Genomic DNA, 19,363 nt, shown 5'->3' with positions numbered 1-19,363 from the left:
CCATGTATTAATTTCGGCTTGGATCTTAGAACTCTCTAGTTTTCTTCTTCCCCCTAATGGCATTGGCTCACATTATGCTTCCATAATATGAGAAACAAAAAAAAATAGTCATAGAACTTATTATTGTAAATAAAAGATCAAAACCAATAGGTCAATGTTAGTTGTAAACTATGTTGTCCAATATATTATAGCTGAGCCTGAATTTTTCAGAAGCATTCTTACCTGAAAGTCCAGACACATCAGATTTAGGCAGATGTCGAGCCTTTAAAACAACCACAGTGAGAGTATTGGTGGTGGACTGATAGCAGAGAGAGATCAGTAACTCACCCCGTCCTGAAGACTTCTAAACAAAGAAAGATAGGGTATAAGAATTTTTCAATTTTAAGATTTGTGCTCATATAAACTTTTGAAGCAACATAATAAAATTGCTATTTAAATATTATTTTCCTACTTATTTTTGTTTTAATCCGCTAAAGAATCCAAGAGTAATTACAAGCTTTTGTGCAGTAGCCTCACCTCCTAAAAAACAACTGTCTGCCATCTTGTGGTTTTTTTAGGTACTACAAAATGTTAAAATTTTTAATGAGTTAGCCACACCCCTTATTAGAAATGTTTAAAAGGATATTTACAGCATCCCTACACATAGATATTTTTAGTTTTTGTCTTTAATTAAATCTATACTTCTGGAAATTACTAACATAAATCAAAATTATTTGATTTGAATTTCTTTAGCATGTAATTTTATGAATTCAGACCAATTGAAATGTATTCAAACCCTGGCCACACTCCAAGCCCAGAGGGTTGATTGAGTTAGAATCTTCATTCACCACACAGAGTCCTTTTTTAATACAAAGACTTGTTATAGAAAACTGTCTTCATTTTTTTAATGCTTTCTCTTTGGACATTCCTTCTTAGCATGCCACATAGATTTATTTATTTATTTATTACTTTAACGACATTAGCTAAGATAATTGAGAACTCAAAAGTATAACTTTTTACTGAAAGTAACAAAATGTAAACTTTGGGTTTGGATTTTAACTAATAATGATGGCTGGGCCCAAGCTCCTAGAATGTCAATATATAATTATACTACAACTGACACAGTGTAACTGTATGATAAGTACTCCAAGAAGAACAAGGGAGCAAAGCTTTATTCCCACTGTGACAACTAACCATATCTGTTTCTCAAACCAGCTACTCAAGAATTTTGGAACTTGACTTTCATTAATTTCAAAAAGAGCAAAGGCAAAGATATATTCAAAATGCGCTTTATGGTATTCTATAAAATTATGCATTGTAGTCACAGGTTTTTTTCAAACATAACAATTGTAATCAAAGTGGGACTATGACCAAATTTGACTATTTGGTGCCTTATTATTTTCTAATAATCTCAAAACTACTAGTATAACATCAAATGAAAAGTAACTCCCTATTATACAACATAAAGTTGAACATTTATAAGTCAATATGATGTGCTGTCTCCTCTTTGAAATGCAATTCATGGAAAGTCAATATAACTTCCTCAGGATAGATTGATTCAATTTTAAATTTCTATTTCCATTTAAAATTCAATTATGCTGACCTTGAAATAACTTTGTCACCTTACTTATGAATAAAAAAATGCTTGCATTTTAATTTAAGTAACAACCTTTGTCACAATGCTTGATAGAAATTAACAAAAATACTTCTATAAATGACATTTAAAGGTCCATAAAGAATACCTACTTAGTTTATACCCTCAAAATACATCAAGCATTTCAGTTGTGGGTTAAATTATCAGTTGTGGGTTAAATTAATAGATAATTTCCTTTATCTATTCTATTCCCTTGCTTCCCATTTGATTATGACTAATAATTAAACATGGTAAAGATGGCATGTATAAACTTATTTTAATGAAAATTCTCTAGACACAAAAAGCTACAAAATGTTTGTTTATAAATACTTTAAGCATTAGAAATGTATTACCCTAACGTTTCTCTTGATAATCTCTCTGTTCATTAACATTTTTCCATCAGATAATTCAATTCCTGCAAGAGGAATAAGGACTTCTCCAATGATATCATCTCTTGAAAACCTGTCAAAACTCAAGATTGTGAAGTGCAAGGCCAACTCTTGGATCTGAGTGTAGAGGATCCCATAGAATGTAAAGGTCTCATCAAAAGCTGGGTCCAAGGTCTTCCTCAAAACTCTGGTTTTCACTTTATGCTTCTTCTCTGGGAGGATCGTCATTTTGATGTATGGGTCAGAGGTCATTGACTGCTCATCCATGGCTGGCAAGCCACGGGCTTCCTTGATATTTACAACAAATGCTTTCTTCTCAAAGTTGTACTCTAAAGAGAAGAAGAGGGTTCCCAGCTTCTCTTGTTTTTCTTCTGAAGTAAGGGAACTGCTGGACTTTAAGCTATCAGGGGAAACAGCCTCTTTTTCCCCCTCTGAAAACTGCTTCGGGGTTACATTTTCCAGATCAGAAGGGCTGCCAGCTTTGAGATTGGTTTTGGGAAAATTGCCATTGAGATCTCTCTTCTCAAGGTCTAGATGCAATGAATTCTTTGGCACAGCTGGTTTATTTTTAATTTCATTTTTGTCATCTGCTCCAAATTTCTTTTTGCTATTTAGGTTTTCAGGGTAAATATCAACTCCCTTTAACACATGCACAAACTTATATGGAGGAGTCTTGTTAGACTTCGATGACTTTCTCTGACAGCAGATCCATGCAAACAGAGAGACTGTGAAGACCAGGCCAAATGCACTGAAGATCCCCACCACTGTGGGGATTTCATCTGAAAAATCAAATGACCAATAATATACATTAAAGGAGCAGAGTTGGAGATAGGAGTCTATTTGAAAAGCACACTAGAACTGACAATTGCTGTAAGTTGCACAGATTGAATTACTTTCTAACTGCTCTGGGTATGATTTATGTACACATTTCACTTTCAGGAATAAGCACAACCTTGTATGACACACAGAAGAAAAAGTATGATAGAAACTTCTTTGTTTCAGTAGTTTTTCATAAATACAATGAAAAGATAAAACTGAGCCTGGGTCATGTTTAGGGAATGCTAAATGATCCTGACCAACCTTTGTTTTCTCAGATAATATGAGTCAACTACAGCAGTTGGATGGGTCAGTACTAATTTCATTATGCTTTCATTGACATTTTGAGGCTTTCCAGAAGCATCAATTCTTACTGACTATGAAACTTTAAATGCACATTCTTCAAATATTATGAGATTCTATATTCTCAGTAGTGCTTTACCCAGAACTAAAACAGCAAGTATCAGTGGTTCTGGTAATTTGAAGAAATGGTAGAATATTAACTGCCATTGTCACAAACTCATTATTATTATCCACCCAAATTATGGAACAGTGGTAAAAGTAAAGTATGTACATTTGGGGGGAAGACTAAAAAAAAAAAAAAGATGAACAAGAGGATGTTATTGTTATATAACATAACACTACAAATTCCTTATATACCAACCCAAAAATCCTCAAACCCTGAATTAGCTCAAAATACAAATTAATTACACCTAAAAACTGAACAACAGTTATAAATGTATCATCATTCTTTAACATGTAATGAGCAAAGTGAATATAGATAATTGAGTTCAATTTCATCCATAACTGATTTTTCCCAGCACATTTCCACATGGCAAATGGTAATCAAATTTAAATTGGCATCTTTCCCTTGAATGAGGGCACATTAAATTACTGACATTAGGTAACAATGATTATGCAGGAAGCTTATCATGTCCCATATGGAAGCATATTTCTCCAACAAATGATTAGTAGCAATGTGTGAGTAAAAGCAGTATTGCTATATCTGGACACAGTGCATCAACTGAGTCAATGTTTAATATAATCAAAGAGAATGTGACCAGTGCAGCATTATCTGTATTTAGTTCTGTTCCAATCTGTTTTTAATTCCAAAGAGTGAATAATAAAGTTAACTGTTCCAGTCAGGAAAGGGTTAAGACTTGTTTTAAAAACCCCTGGAAGATCAATCTTTTGTTACTCCACACCCCATCCCCCAAAATCCTCTGCTTACCTACTTCATAATCACAAAATGAACTCAAAGAATATAAGATTAAGAAATGAGTAATAACAGTTGAGCTATATAAGAAGATAAAAAGCAAGGAGAACAATAAAGATTCTGTTGTATAGCTGTATCAAGAAACTGAATCATGAGGAGGTAAGATAAATCTTTGACTTCTCCAAGTAGAAAAACCAGCAAATGCTAAGGAGAAGAATGAGTTGAGAGCTAAAGATAATCAGTTAAACTTGGTACCAGCTTTTCAGATTTTCCTTCTATTCAAGTCTTTGAGTGGGGAGGGAGGGATTGTGCCCACTCCAAGGCCAGGAAGCAAAAACAAAGTTATGAACGAAGGCAATTCTTTAGCTACTGCCAAAAGAACAATAAAAGCAATAGAAAATGATTTTTTTCTAAATAGACTTATGACCCAAGCTAGAACATAATTTTCACTAGCGCCATCTCTGAAAATGACTCAGTATCAGAAATTTTCTGATTTTCATATCAGGAATTGGAAATAAACATCACAACATTATAAACTCAGTCACTCAAAAGAAAAGCTGTGAAAGAAACTCATTTATGAGTATAATACCATAAATTGTTTCTATTTAATAGTTATGGTAAATGGTGAAATACTCAATGTGATATGCAAAGACTCACCTATTCCCTATGCATTCTCTACTGATAAGGTTTTAAGCTTTTGAGAGCAAAGATCTCAGTCATTTCATTTAGTTAGATAACAATTAACATGCATTTTTAAGTTATCATTCCTTATTCACAAATTTCTCTATAATTCCCTGATTAAAAATACTTGGGAAGTAAGTATAACTCTGACCTTTTTCCTTTGGAATAAATGTGTTCTAGGAATACCACTTTTTTTTTTTTTATTTTGAAGAAGTACATCTGATTTTATTTACTGAAAGAAAGGAGTGCAGTGGTGTTAAAAAATGGTATAGTAAAAGACAAACTGCATTGGGAAATAGGAATCTTAATTCTAGTTTCCAGTAGCTTTAACTAACTGTATGACCTGCAATACTTCTCTCTGGACTTTGGTTACCTCACCTGTGAAAATGAAATAAAATGAGCTGGCTTATATCAACTATCCCCTTTAAGTCTAGTATCATCTGTGCCTTTCACTAGCAACATATCTTGAGAACACAAGAAAAAACAGTATAAAACAACAACATGGTACACTTTAAGAAATAATCCCAAACCCTTAGTATAGAAGTTGCTTCATACGGAAATCACACCCTTATGTAATCACAGAAACATTGACTTACCCTAACAAGTTAACCGCAGTTTTATCTTACAAAAAAAGAATCACCTACAGAATTAATGAAATCAACAAGCAAACAACGGATCCCTCTTTCCTTTACTCAGCGCGTGCTGCAATTTAAAGAGCTACCTGGATGGTTATGAACTTCCTGGATATAAAATATTCCTAGCAGCAGACAATTTAAAGAGAAAGATACCAACGAATGGACAAACAACAGAGATAAGCCAGAATTGCTCCTTTACTGTTCCGATTTTTCCTTTGCAGTTTACCTAGGGAATCTATATGCAACATCCCGCGGGGAGGAGGACACAGCCTACTCCCGAGTATTCAAGGAACAACCACAGTCATAAGTTCAGTAACTTGCTTACCAAATTCTTCCCGGCTGGTAGTGATCGGAGCCATTTTTTTGCTGCGTTTCTGTCCAAGGTGCTGAACGGAAAACTCCCTGGCTTGATTCACTTGCCTGGATCTGAAGCGCCGGCTTTCCCGAATGCTGAAAACAACAGCGCAGAGCCCAGGAGACCAGTGCCTGGAATGGGAAGAGGCAAAGAAGGAGGTCTACTCGCCCTCGCACAGTGATTTGCCACCCCTGTTCCTGTTTTGGCTCTTCTCAGAAGCTCGTCTCTGAGACTCCAGACGTGGCTGAAACCCGAATTGACGCAATCCTGACGCTACAGGGTTGAAATCAGCACCTGCCCCCACCCCTCCTCCCTCCAAGCCTCTCCTTTCCCCTTCCTTTTTTCTTCCTCTCTTCTCTCCTGAGGATTCAATACACACGCATCAATTATTTTAACTGTTGGACTACTGGATATTAGCTTTGCTGTTGTGTGGGGACTCAGAGGCACATGGAGATGAACCCCGAAAACTCAACCCTGTCAGTTTCTAATAAACAATCTCCTTATCATCTAGATTAGTAAAAATGCATCTGTGAGTTATCAGAATAATGTGATTTACTGAGACGATATAAGGGAAGAGTAAAAGATACCATTTTTTGCATCAACTTACCCATGTAAAATGCCAGAATGTATTTTCTTGCTTTCTCGCTTTTTCTTTGATATATTAACCTATGTTTAGAAAAACCCAGGGCTCATCAATCCATTTGAAACAAAATTAGTTTCCCAAAAGACTAATTTATTTTCTAATAAATTTTTAGTCTAAACATTTTTCTGATGTTGTTGCTCCATCTGTCTGTCATTCTCTTCCCTTTAATATCTGACATTTGACCAGTTAAAGTGCTTAGGAACAGATGGGAATAATCCCCTCTGTATTCAGATTCACTCTTAGTTATGACTGTTGCAATATAATGAGTCTGCTTCTGGAATAATATTTCTGTTAAAAGCCCTAACTTCTAACAGGATTGTGCAAGATTGCTACAAGAATCAGACAGAAGCCATCTAAAATGTCATTGATAATTATTGGTAATTAATTAAAGTAAAACATTTTTTTTTCTGAGCTGATGACATTGCTGGGGCAGAGAAATAGGGAAAATTCCGGGTCAGATTCTAATTAATTTTAATCTGGAGTGTCTTTTTAAAAGAAATGTTTAGTGATTTTCCAAAGGAGAGAACTCAAGCTATAACTTCAATAGTCAATTATTGCTCTGCAAAGAATTCCTCTGCTTTGGATCTCAATAAGCAAGTGATATTCACTATGTGCTGGCATGGGAGCGATATGGAGGCAATAGGTGAGTCTCAGAAAGCTACTGTACAAGTGACAGGTTTTTGCTTATTGGCTAGCGGGAGTTCTAAGCGTCAGGACTGTGTCTGGGGAGAAACTGGCTTCAGTCTTTGCATCATGGAAAATTTTCTAAACCAAAGTCCCTTTTCTTTCCCTTTCTACTTACTCCCACATACTTGGCATTTTAACATTCTTCCAACAGATTTTTTTTTTTAAATCTGATATCTTTGTGCTATGAAGACACACAAACCAATTTACTGTATTTAATTTTTCTATTGGCAGAATATGTATTTTGTGTGTTTATCTATCCACTTCATCAGATTATGTGTCCCTTGGCTATGTTTACACCTGTGGGATTGTGCCATATAAAGTACCAAAAAAAAAATCATTAGATAAAAGGGTGGCATTTATTTGTGATGCATATCATAAGTAGAAAAAATATGGTGTGAGGTTTACCTTGTATGCTCTGTATAAATTAGAATTTCTCTAATTTTACCTTTAGATGGTAAAATTTTATCTAAAGCCTGTCTAGATTGCTTAAACTTTATTTTTACAGAACCCCACTCCACCCTGGGTTGTTTCATTTCTAATGATACTCTGGATAAGAATACCTCTTGCCTAGAGCTCCTGCTTTGTGGATGTAGTAAATGTTTGATTGCTTCATTTTAAAAGGAATCTGAAGATAAATATTATTAATTTAAATGTATGAGGTTTCCCTCATTTTCATCTGATAGATATCATATTATTTAACATCCAATCTTTTTAGATTCTAGAAGCACCAGATGAAGAGTGGAATTCAGACTCAAAAGGGAGGGAAAACCTCTAAGTTTCTTAAAACCAATATTTGCACCCTACCACATTTTACATTGTCCTCTTCAGATCTAGCAAACAAGCAATCAATTCGATGACGTTAGCAATGCCGGTCTGGCCTGCGGACTTGAAAGGAGGGGTTGTTGCTAGGTAACCAGCTTTTTGCCACCCAAAACACACAGCCTTGAACAAGTTCCTGCCCTGAGAAACACAGACCATTCTATACAAGTGACAGTGTTTACCTCATGATGATTCTTTATTGAAGTGGTTCACTGTTTTCCCTACTTTATTTGCGATTTTAATTACAAACGGTGTGTTTAGATAGACAGAGAGATAGAGAAATAGACAGATAATATAGTAGTTTTTTTTTTTTTTGAGAAGCATTAGAACATTTGAATCCGATTTGCTTTTAAGAAATCCCATTGAATTTAAAGACTCATTATATGATTGTTTTAATAGAATTACTGAGTCATTACTGATGGATAGTTAGCATTTTATACTTGTTATTATACAATGCTATTCAAATTCAGGAAAAGTTAACTGCAAAGTCTATTTTTCATTTTTTTCTTACATTTGCCATTTGCATACTTTTTAAAATCTCCTCTTCTAAAACAATCTAAAGATCTCTTTGTATATTAGAGCACTTACATTTTTGTACTTTTATGGCATTTATAACAATCAACCTGCGGGCCTCCCTGGTGGCGCAAGGGGTTAAGATGCAACCTATGAAGCAATCCACAGCCTCTGCAGCATGAATTTGATCCATAGCAGGTCAGGGAGCAACCCATATGGCACAGCAGACCTCTCCTGACTCGCCCGCTGCTCCCCTCAGCAGTATACTTCAGTCAGTCTGCCTGTTCTGTTCCCCACTCTGTCTGTGGTCAATCCTTTCACTCCCCATGCCTCTGGCCTGTACCCCAGCTCTTGGATGCATAAATAAATGAATCTTAAAAAAATAAATTAATTTTATTATTTTTTATTTTAACAGTTTAATTTATCAAGTTTCTTGATACAGTTTATAAATTATAATGATTTGATATGATTTAATATGATCGATTTAATCTGTTTTAATCTTGATATGATTTAATCTATGTTTTCCCATTTATTTCCTTAGAAATATCAGTGGATGTGTTTAGAGGTTTCTGGCAAGAAAAAGAAAATTCAAAAGGTTTGAAAATGCTGTGATGATCTCCAGTAATCTTTAGTAATACCCAGATTAGTAATACAAAGGCATTTTACTGGTATGTGGGTGGAGTAAAATGGAGTATCTGATAATGAATAATGGATAACTATTCCAATGTTCCATATCATTCTACTAAAAATGCTCACTCTGATGTTGATGGGACAGATTTATATGACAAGCACACCTAACTCAAAATTCTGCAACACAAATATTTTCTCAATTGGTAATGCAAAAGTTTCTAATTCTACACCTTTTTACTTTTGTTTTCCTTCAACTGATTTAACATTTACTATGTGTCAATCTACTATATTACGGTAGAGGGACATGAGTGAAGAATTCAATAGTCCAAACCAAAAGTCAAACAAAGATCAAAACCAAAAAAAAAAAAAAAAAACCTTATAATATCCTTTCCTTTCTTCTCTTTGAAAGATACATACTTATTACAGACTTACTGCTTCCCAAGTTTTTGCTAAGCAGGGGAATACATTGGGCATGATGATAAATATATACTTGCTCTCAGGGACCTTACAGACTACAAGAGGAAAGAACTGGGGGGAAACATATTATATTCATTATACATTCATATATATATATAATGAATTATATTCATATTCATATTCATATTATATTCATATTTCTTTTACCAATACTTTTTACCAAATCAGGTCAGCACTATTCCACAACCATGGCTCTCTATAAAATTCAGTCTGTCCTTGTCATTCCTTTATTTTATAGATTTACTATGATGCTTACTCTCAGATTTCATTCCAGGGTCGGACAATCCACATCTTCTTTCTCCTCCAAGGGAGAAAGTTTCATTATAGTATGAATATTCTGACTTATCAGCACTCAGATTTATTCTGATTTAAATTATAATAGCACTGTCTCTAGTGACATATTAGACATACCCTGGACTGTCTGCCAACAATTCTCCAAAAAGTTAAAGATCTTTACAAATGATCACCCCAAATATTCCAAAAAATTCCTATTTTTCCAAGATCTTTTTAGTTTCAATTGTTTCATAATTTCTGGCTTTATTTTGTTTTTATATTCCAGACTGCTTTAAAGTTGTAGTCATTGAAACAACTCCTCTAATTATTGGATGTTGGTCCTCCAACAAGATTTTGACCTGGTATCATCCTAATAGTTTGTCCTGCTTTAGTTTACTTTACAGTCATTTCTGGTTAACTCTTCATAACACATCCATCCTCTATCTTCCAAACTATTTCTAAATGAGACTTCTCTTTGTCTTCCAGTAACAATAAATATTGGGATATTTTTATGTATACATTAGAAAGTGTAAGAGCAGAAGTATATTTGGCTTTCCATTTAAATAATGGAGACTAAAGAAATGATTTTTTCCTTAATAATTAATGCAATATATATTATCTTCAAAATTTAATGTTAAGCCCTGGTATAACTGACAAGGATAAATGATTAATATATCACTAGGAAACATACAGTCTAGTATAAGACCAATTATAACAAAAAAAAAAAAACAGGCAGCAAGGATAAAGTTAAAATGATATAAACATAACTAAAAAACAGTAAAGTGTATTTTATCTAAGTAGCATAAAAGATTTACAAGTGAGATATGCAGTATCCACAGAAATGGATGGATCTTGAGGTAATTATGCTAAGTCAAAGATGTCAGAAAGTGAATTATTTGATTGTGGAATATAAATAACCAAAGAAAACAAACTGGTAATGCATAGGAAAGATAATTCTTAGGTTCTGGGAAAAATTTACTGGATACCAGAGGGAGTGGGGGAGGAAAAAGTAGGGGTTAGGAAGATGGAGAGAAGACATTGGCTGTGGAGTTTCTATTAAGGGTAAATGAAGCATGTATACATATATAGGTATGAAATTGCATTCCCAAAATTATATAGTTATATAAATAACAACTTAATAAAAAAGTAAAGTATGTACTGTTTAAAGTACCAGAAAAATAATTAAATTATTAAAATGTGGATGTAAAAGCTTTAAAAAGTCATTAAAAAACATTGAAGTCATTTCATATGCAACTGATCTTGACAAAAGTATGCACAGCAATGTAAAGGTAACAGTTTTTAAAGTTTGTGTTCCAAATAACTTACTGTCAAATGCACAGAGCAAAACTGTGATAAATACTAAAGAAAAACAAACAGAAACATAACTTCTCAATAGACATTGTCATTTTTTCCAGCTTCTATAGATCATCATAATTCCAACTTTGACCACTTGTGTAAAGTAATTTTACTGACAATTTCCTTTCAAATAGTAAACTTATATTTTTTTGTCAAATAGTAAATAATTTACAAATCATATAGACTCTTACAGTGCAAGGAAAATTTCTCAAACATTTAATTCAAAATTACTAAGGATTTTAAGAAAGGTGAGAAGATAATGAAGTATATATTATTTTATTACAAGGTATGGACCGAAACATCAACACAAAGCAAATTTCAAGGATTATACATTAGAATATATTTATGGAAGTAATTGCATGTATATATTAATGATCCAGCCATCTGTTCATTTATACACACACACACACACACACACACACACATCACAGAGAAATTTTCACATAGGAACATGAGATGACATGTGCATTATATAGAAAAATATTGTTTGTTGTACCAGGGAGTTGAAGCCCATGTGTGAATGTCCATTGTAATGTGACTGAATAAACAAATTTGCATTTAAATCAAATTATGTGCTATTTTTCTGGAGTTAAAAAAACTACAGCAGGGCTTCCCTGGTGGCACAAGGCTTAATAAGCACCGCACTGTGAAGTAATCCGCAGCCTCTGCAGCATTAGTTTGATCCCTGACCTGCCAGAGAGCAAACCACATGGTGCAGCAGACCTCTCCTGTCTTGCCCACTGTTCCCCTCAGCAGTGTATTTCAGTCAGTTTGCCTGTTCTGTTCCCTGCTCTGTCTCTGGTGAATCCTCTCATCCCCGGCATATCTGGTCTATACTCCAGTTCTTGCATACATAAATAAATAAATCTTAAAAAAACTACAACATACATAAATCTTATAAAATATTATGTTGAAGAAGTAGAATCAAAGTTAAAAAAATCACTTATGCAAAATAAACACATAAAAACATAGGTATCATTACATATGTTTAACAGTAAAAAATATATGCAGACTTTTCTTCGGGGTGTAATGGATTCATTCATGGTAAACTTGCCAAGAAAAATTTAAAAATCCACGTATAATTTTTTTAAAATTTTGTTTTATGGAATTTATGAATTGGTGAAAAACAGAGGCTTCAATGGATCAAGATCTAAGAGAAATTGCAGAGATGAGCTAATGTGAGTCATTTTTCCTCTCAGGAAATTTGCTGATTCTTAAAAATCAGAAAGAAACTGAGAGATCAGGGAAAGAAACACAGCTAATAACAGAAATGCAAGCATATTGCTGGCATTCTCACAGGGCTGGAGAGACAATAATTTGAGTTAGGGCATGTCTAGCTGCCTAGAAGAGAATGTGTTGGGATCCTGAAAAGAATGGAAGTACATAGAAATAATTTCTGTACTGAGTGATTTTACACGGAGGACCTGCTCAATTTTTCAACTTGGCAGGCAAGAGACTTAGAAGCTAAGCAGAAAGACACTGAAAAATAAAATTACGGTTTCAGTTGGCTCCTGGGGCTAAGAAGACAAAAATTATGCCTTATTATCCATCGACATGAAGGATCCTTAGCGATCACCACAGACTGTGGTTGGGAATACTGAAGAATGATATCAAGAAGAGAGGATACATCAGCAGTAGAATGAACCCTATGAAAATATAACCTAGGTTCCATTTAGCATAGTTCCTGAATATATAAATGTGTTGGATCTCCCCGAAGGCAGCCTACTAGAGGATGTTCAAATACAATCTGAATATGATAATATTATCCAGGACTGTAATAATTCTTCCTACGTAGTCCATCATTCAATCCCAAAAAAACAGACCTTATGAGAAACCACATCAAAGAGAAAATGTACAATAGAAAAAGATCCATAGACTAGTGACATAGATAACTGACATCAATATTTTGATAAAAGAGATAACGTGGAGCTATAAGTCAACTAGAATTGATAGGCTTAGACTGATATTCTAGAACTAAAGTATTTAGCTATTGAGATTAAGAAATGAATGGATATAATAAAGATTGACTATAGTAGAAGAGAGGATTTGTGAAGATGAAAAGTAAAAGACAATATCTAGGCTAAATCACGAACACTGAAAATTTTAGAAAAGACTTTAAGAATTTCCCAATCCAGAAGTGAAGATAAACCAAATGAGGTAGAAGTAATATTTGAAGAGAAAACAACAACAAAAGATGTCAACCCATATATTCAAAGGCACCAAGAATTTTAAGCAAGATTATTAGAAAGAAAATCACACAGCACCATATAGTTAAAAGATTTAAAATGTAAAAAAAGAATATCTTAAAAGCAACCGAACATGTAATATACTACCTCATCTGATTACTCAGTAGAAATAATAAAAGTTGAAGATGGCTCAGTAACTCTAATGTGATATGAGAAGAACTGTCAATGTAGACTTTTATACTAGCAAACATCAAGGTGCAATAAAGATAATTATAGTTAGTCTATTCAAATTTTCTATTTCTTCCTCTTTTAATGTTAGAAAACTATTATTCTAAAATTTTATCCATTTCTTCAAACTTGTCAAATGAATTGCCATATAGTTCTCCGTTGCAGTCTCTTATTATCCTTTGTATTTCTATGTATCTGTAATACCTTCTTTCCTTGCTAACACTATTAATGTTTTCTTTCTTCCTTGTGAATCTAGCTTAAGACTTGATTTTGTTTATTTTTTTGAAAAACCAACGCGACTTCATTGATCTTCTGACATTTTTTGGTTCCAATGGTAATTGCTTTACATATTTTGATGCTCCTTCATTTGTTGTATATAGATTGATAAATGTTAATTATCTTAATGTCTTAAGCACTTAGTCTTCATATAATGTATATCCTTGGCTCTTATTACCTTAATTAACTAGAAATCTTTTTTTTTTCCTGCTACAAGTACAGCTGTACCTGTCTTTTTAATTACCATTTTCTTGTAGGATTTCCTTCCAAACTTTTACTTTAAACCTGTTTTTGTCTTTAGAGTTAAGATGAGTTTCCTGGAATTGGAACAAGAACAGACATACAGACCAATGGAATCGAATAGAAAATCCAGAAATAAACCCACAGATTTATGGTCAACTAATCTTTGACAAAGGAGCAAAGACTATGCATTGGAGCAAAGAAAGTTTGTTCAATAAATGGTGCTGGGAAAACTGGGTCGCTACATGCAAAAGAATGAAGCTTGACCACTACCTCACACCATACACAAAAATCAACTCAAAATGGATTAAAGAACTAGACATAAGACCTGAAACCATAAAATACATAGAAGGAAATATAGGCGAAACACTACGGGATTTGCACATCAAAGACATCTTTACAGACACATCACCCAAAGCAATGATAGTGAAGGCGAAGATAAACAGCTGGGACTACATCAAATTAAAGAGCTTCTGCACAGCAAAAGAGACAATAACAAAAACAAAGAGAAACCCCACCAACTGGGAGAACATTTTTGCACCCAACACTAATGATAAAGGACTGATCACAAAAATCTGCAAAGAGCTGATGAGACTCAGCAACAACAAAGAAAATAATCCAGTCAAAAAATGGGCAGAAGAGCTAAAAAGAAACTTCTCTGAAGAGGAAATGCAAATGGCCAACAGACATATGAAAAAATGTTCAACATCACTTGTCATCAGGGAAATGCAAATCAAAACTACCATGAGATACCATCTCACACCAGTGAGAATGGCACATATTAAAAAAACTAGCAACAACAAATGTTGGCGAGGATGTGGAGAAAAAGGAACTCTTGTGCACTGTTGGTGGGAGTGCAAACTGGTCCAACCACTATGGAGAGCTGTGTGGAGATTTCTGGACCTACTAAACATAGAGCTTCCATATGATCCAGCAATTCCACTCCTAGGTATTTACCCAAAGGACACAGAAACATCAATTCCAAAGAGCACCTGCACTCCTATGTTTATAGCAGCACTGTTTACAATAGCTAAGCTTTGGAAACAACCCAAATGCCCAAAAATAGATGACTGGATCAAGAAGATGTGGTACATATATACCATGGAATATTACTCAGCATTCAAAAAAGATAAACACATGCAATTTGCAGCAACATGGATGGCACTGGAAGGGATCATGCTCAGCGAAATAAGCCAGAAAGAAAAAGAAAAATACCGGATGGTCTCACTCATAGCAGGAATCTAGAAAACTTAAATAAGGGACCAGGAAAATGAATATAAGAAAGTGAAAATCAAAATCAACAAAAAACTATGAACCAGAGACACTTTTTGGGGGGTGGGGGGCGGGAGGGGAAGGATTGGGGTCAGAATGGGGCGTTTGCAATTGTATGGGGGAATATAAAAATAAAATTTAATATTTAAAAAAAAAAAAAAAAAGATGAGTTTCCTGGAGAGAAAAAAATTTGAATTTTGATTTCTGATTCATGTAGGTATTCTATACCTTTAGTTATGGATTCAAACATTTAAGGTAATTATTGAAATATAAGTATTTATTATATTTTTTATTTTCAGTATTTTTAGTTTCTCTCTTACTCTCTTCATTTGTGAATTGATATCTTCTTTTGTGTTATGTTTGCATTCCCATTCTGACTTCTTTTGTGTTTCTTGTATAGATTTTTGTTTATATGTATGGTTGTATACTTGTGATATTGAATACATAGGTGAGTTGGGTCTCAAATCTACTCTGATAGTATACATCTTTACCCTCCAACTCTTGATAGTAAGTTTTTGGTGTCCTATTGTTTCTAAATAGAATTTCTTTTCATTTATTAAGAGTTCTTTTGGTATTTCTCACAAATTCCCAATGGTGATTAAGCATTATAATTTTTGTTTGTCTATAAAGATCTTATCCTTCAGTTCTGAATGATAGTTAAGCAGGATAATATATTCTCAGTTGTAAATCTTTTCCTTTCTGGACTTTAAATATATCATGACTTTCACATCTGGTCTGCAAGCTTTTCTCTTCTTTTCTTTTCTTTTTTAATTATCCTGCACTCCTTTTATTTTATTATTTTTTAAAGATTTATTTATTTATGCATACCAGAACTGGGGGTACCGGCCAGAGGTGTGGGGAGTGAGAGGATTCACCAGAGACAGAGTGGGGAACAGAACAGGAGCAGTGACTGAAATACACTGCTGAGGGGAGCAGTGGATGAGTCAGGAGAGGTCTGCTGCACCATGTGGGTAGCTCTCTGGCTGGGGATCAAACTCATGCTGCAGTGGCTGCTGATAGCTTCATAGGTTGTGTCTTAACCCCTTGCACCACCAAGGAGGCCCTCTGCATGCTTTTCACAGAGAAGTCTGCTGTTAATCTTACAATATCCCTTATATATAATTCATTTTTCCAGACACTATTGGTATTCTTTTGTCATTAGTTTTAATGGCTTAATTACAATATGTCTTAGGATGTGTATGTTTGAATATATTTTATTTGGAACACTTTAGGGCTCCTGGATCAGACTATTTCCATTCCCAAGTTAGGGAGATTCCCAAGTTAGGGTTATTATTTATATACCTTTCTCTTTCACATATCCTTCTGAGACCCTTTTGATGAAAATATCGTTTCCCTTGATATTGTCCCATAGGGCTCTTATTTTATTTTATTTTTTTTCTTTCGGGTGGTCTGTATGTTTTCCACTAATGTGTGTATGAGCTTGCTCATCAGCAGCTTCTTCTTGTCTACTTATGAATCCCTCTATTTTTATTGTATTTTTTTTTCAGTTACAGAGTTCTTAAAGTCCATTATTTCTGCTTGAAGTTTCTCATATTTTCTCTATCCTTTGTTGTAATTCTCATTTTGTGCATTGATTGTCTTTCTTATTTCAATATGCATAGTTAAGATCATTGCTTAAAACTTTTCTCTGGGTAATTCTGTTGAATTTAGAGTTTTCCCAGGTGGTTTATTCCATCATTTATATCTTCCTCTGTCTATTCAGTTCTAGTCTTCATGGGTTGAGCTAAATATTTTTCTTTCTTAACCTAATTTTGATTTCGATTAAGATCATAAATTGCCCATCCAGGATCCTAGGAGTATCTACTGTTTTCTCAACTAAGTCTTCTGCAGTTGTTTGGATGACTGAAGCTGTAACGCTGGTGCAGGGTAGGAGTAGGGGCAGTGGGGAGCTAAGAGATTGCTGTTTGAGAGTATCAAGGGTTTAAGCCTCGTAAGAAAGTGGCTGTTGGTACTTTAGTTGAGGGGATGGCTGCAAACTTTAGTTTGTAACTTCTGCAACCATTAGTTTTTCCCAGGTGTATGGGTAAGAACAGACTTATCTGGGAAATGTGGGTCAGATGGTGGACAGGCTGCAAGCCCATTTGCAATCACAGGCAGATGAGGGGTCTATAGGTGTTTTTCAGGGACGATAGTTTCCACCTCTGAAAGATTTCCTCCATTGCAGACTGTTCTCAATCCTCTTTGGTGCACCAGGAAGAGGGTGTGGTTGAAATAGAGCCACCACCAGATCTATTCCTAACGGCTTTCCCTTGATAACTTTCCCCAGAGATGCAAACTCCTGCTGCCTGGACCTGGGTTAAACTTTGAAAACAGCAATGTTATCCCAGCAATAGCCCCCAGGTAGGAGGGTGGGCAGGTGTTTCAAATAACATAGGCACCAGATATTAAGAAAAACCTCTTAAGTGTGAAATACAGCTTGACCTTTTCATACTCACACAAGTTTCTCTAACCAAGCTTCCAACAGGCTCAGTGCCAGCTGCCTTCATGGGGTGGGTAGCAGGCACACTGACAGTCACTGCCTTGGATAAACAATTTGTCAGCAGTCACTAGGACAGTCTGATGGCCTAGAAACAAGGGCATGTGATGCTGTATCCTCCCCACTGATTCCTTGTTTGATTTCTAGCAGTATATTGTAAGCTTTCTCTATCTGCTCCTTGGAGTTTGGCTGTGGATCTCCACTCCAGAATCCTAACATTCTGGAATTAGACCCCTCCATTTTCCACACTGGGTTTTATGTGCCTCCCTCTCCAATGTACATTCTAAAGTCTTCATATTCTAAAGTCCCTGATGTGGATGTGAGTCCTTCAGTATTCAATAAAATAAGGCTCTGAAAGGGAGCTGTCCAACCCTCTTTTGGATGAAGATACCGATATAACATTCCAATCAAAATTATGTAGAAATTTTTCCTACCTCTATGCTGTGTCCCTTTTCCTTGGGAACATGATGATTTGCCAGTCATTCTCAGGGACTATTGTTTTTATCTGTATATTGCTTTGTTATATATGTGTGGAGGATGTTAGCCCAGCATCTTTACTCTTCTAACATCATCTCAGAAGTAAATGAATACCACTGGGAAAAAAAATCTGCAGTAGAAAGAACAAACGAATCTAAAGTTAATTATTTGAGAAGATAAATCTTATTAATAATTTCTGGTGGGCCTCCCCGGTGGCACAGTGGGTTGAGCGCAGCACTGTGAAGCTGTCTGCAGTTTCTTCAGCATGGATTTGATCCTGGCCTGCAGGGAGATACCCACATGCTGTGGCAGACCTCTCCTGTCTTGCCCACTGCTCCCCTCAGCAGTGCTTTCAGTCAGTCTGCCTGTTCTGCTTCCTGCTCTGTCTCTGGTGAATCCTCTCACCCTCCTGCACCTCTGGCCTGTACCCCAGCTGTTGTATAAATAAAATAAATCTTTAAAAAAATAAAAAATAATTTCTGGCAACATTGCAAGTGAAAATACAAATTACAAATGACAAAAATGTCAAGTCATAGAGCAGGAATTAGAGAATATAATTTCAGTGCATATTTCTGATGTAAGGATTAGATCCAGAAATATGTAAAGAAAAATCAAATATTAACAGACATTCCAATTAAAAAAGGACAAAAGTCTTGTAGAGACATTGGACTAAAAAATATACAATATCTCAGTAGCTAATGATCAAATGTAAGGAACTTAGTAGCAACAGTCACTAAAAAATGCAAATTAAAACCACCTACAAGGATGGTACTACACACCCTCTGAAAGACAAAATATGGAGGGGAGAAAGATAATCTCAAGAGGTGATAAGTATGTGGGACAACAAGAAATCTTACTCACTGCTTTTGGAATTTTATATTGTTATGAACATTTTCAAAAACTGTTTGACAATATACACTAAAACAGAATATGGACATACGCTATGGCCCTAGAATCCCACCAATTCCTTAATTCTAAATTGAAATTGCTACATGGAAATACAAGAATGTTGATAGTGATATTATTTGCAGAAGACAGAAATTATAAAAAAACATGCCTTTTCTACCAACACCGTATTGATTAAA

At 34.8% G+C, this 19,363-nt stretch overlaps 1 protein-coding gene across 6 annotated transcripts in view; it reads right to left on the bottom strand.

The window, feature by feature from the left end:
* SYT4 (synaptotagmin 4) overlaps window positions 1-19,363 on the bottom strand; it is a 291,633-nt gene that overhangs the window by 3,830 nt on the left and 268,440 nt on the right. For 4 of the 6 annotated variants that reach the window (XM_054694071.1, XM_054694072.1, XM_054694073.1 and 1 more), the window contains exons 3-5: window positions 5,675-5,835; window positions 1,966-2,780; window positions 223-343 (exon numbers count right to left, since the gene is read on the bottom strand). In XM_054694071.1, coding sequence (XP_054550046.1) covers window positions 223-343; window positions 1,966-2,780; window positions 5,675-5,835 — 1,097 coding nt within the window. Of the gene's footprint in view, window positions 1-222; window positions 344-1,965; window positions 2,781-5,674; window positions 5,836-6,311; window positions 6,371-18,235; window positions 18,409-19,363 lie in introns of those variants that run through there. The other 2 variants (XM_054694075.1, XM_037509711.2) reach the window with 2 other exon arrangements.

The sequence above is a fragment of the Talpa occidentalis genome, unplaced genomic scaffold (assembly GCF_014898055.3).
Source record: "Talpa occidentalis isolate TD23 unplaced genomic scaffold, MPIMG_talOcc4v2.1 talOcc4.13, whole genome shotgun sequence".
NCBI classification, from domain to species: domain Eukaryota; kingdom Metazoa; phylum Chordata; class Mammalia; order Eulipotyphla; family Talpidae; genus Talpa; species Talpa occidentalis.
The sequence above is the reverse complement of the archived record's forward strand: the minus strand, read 5'-3'. Positions and strand labels throughout refer to the sequence as shown.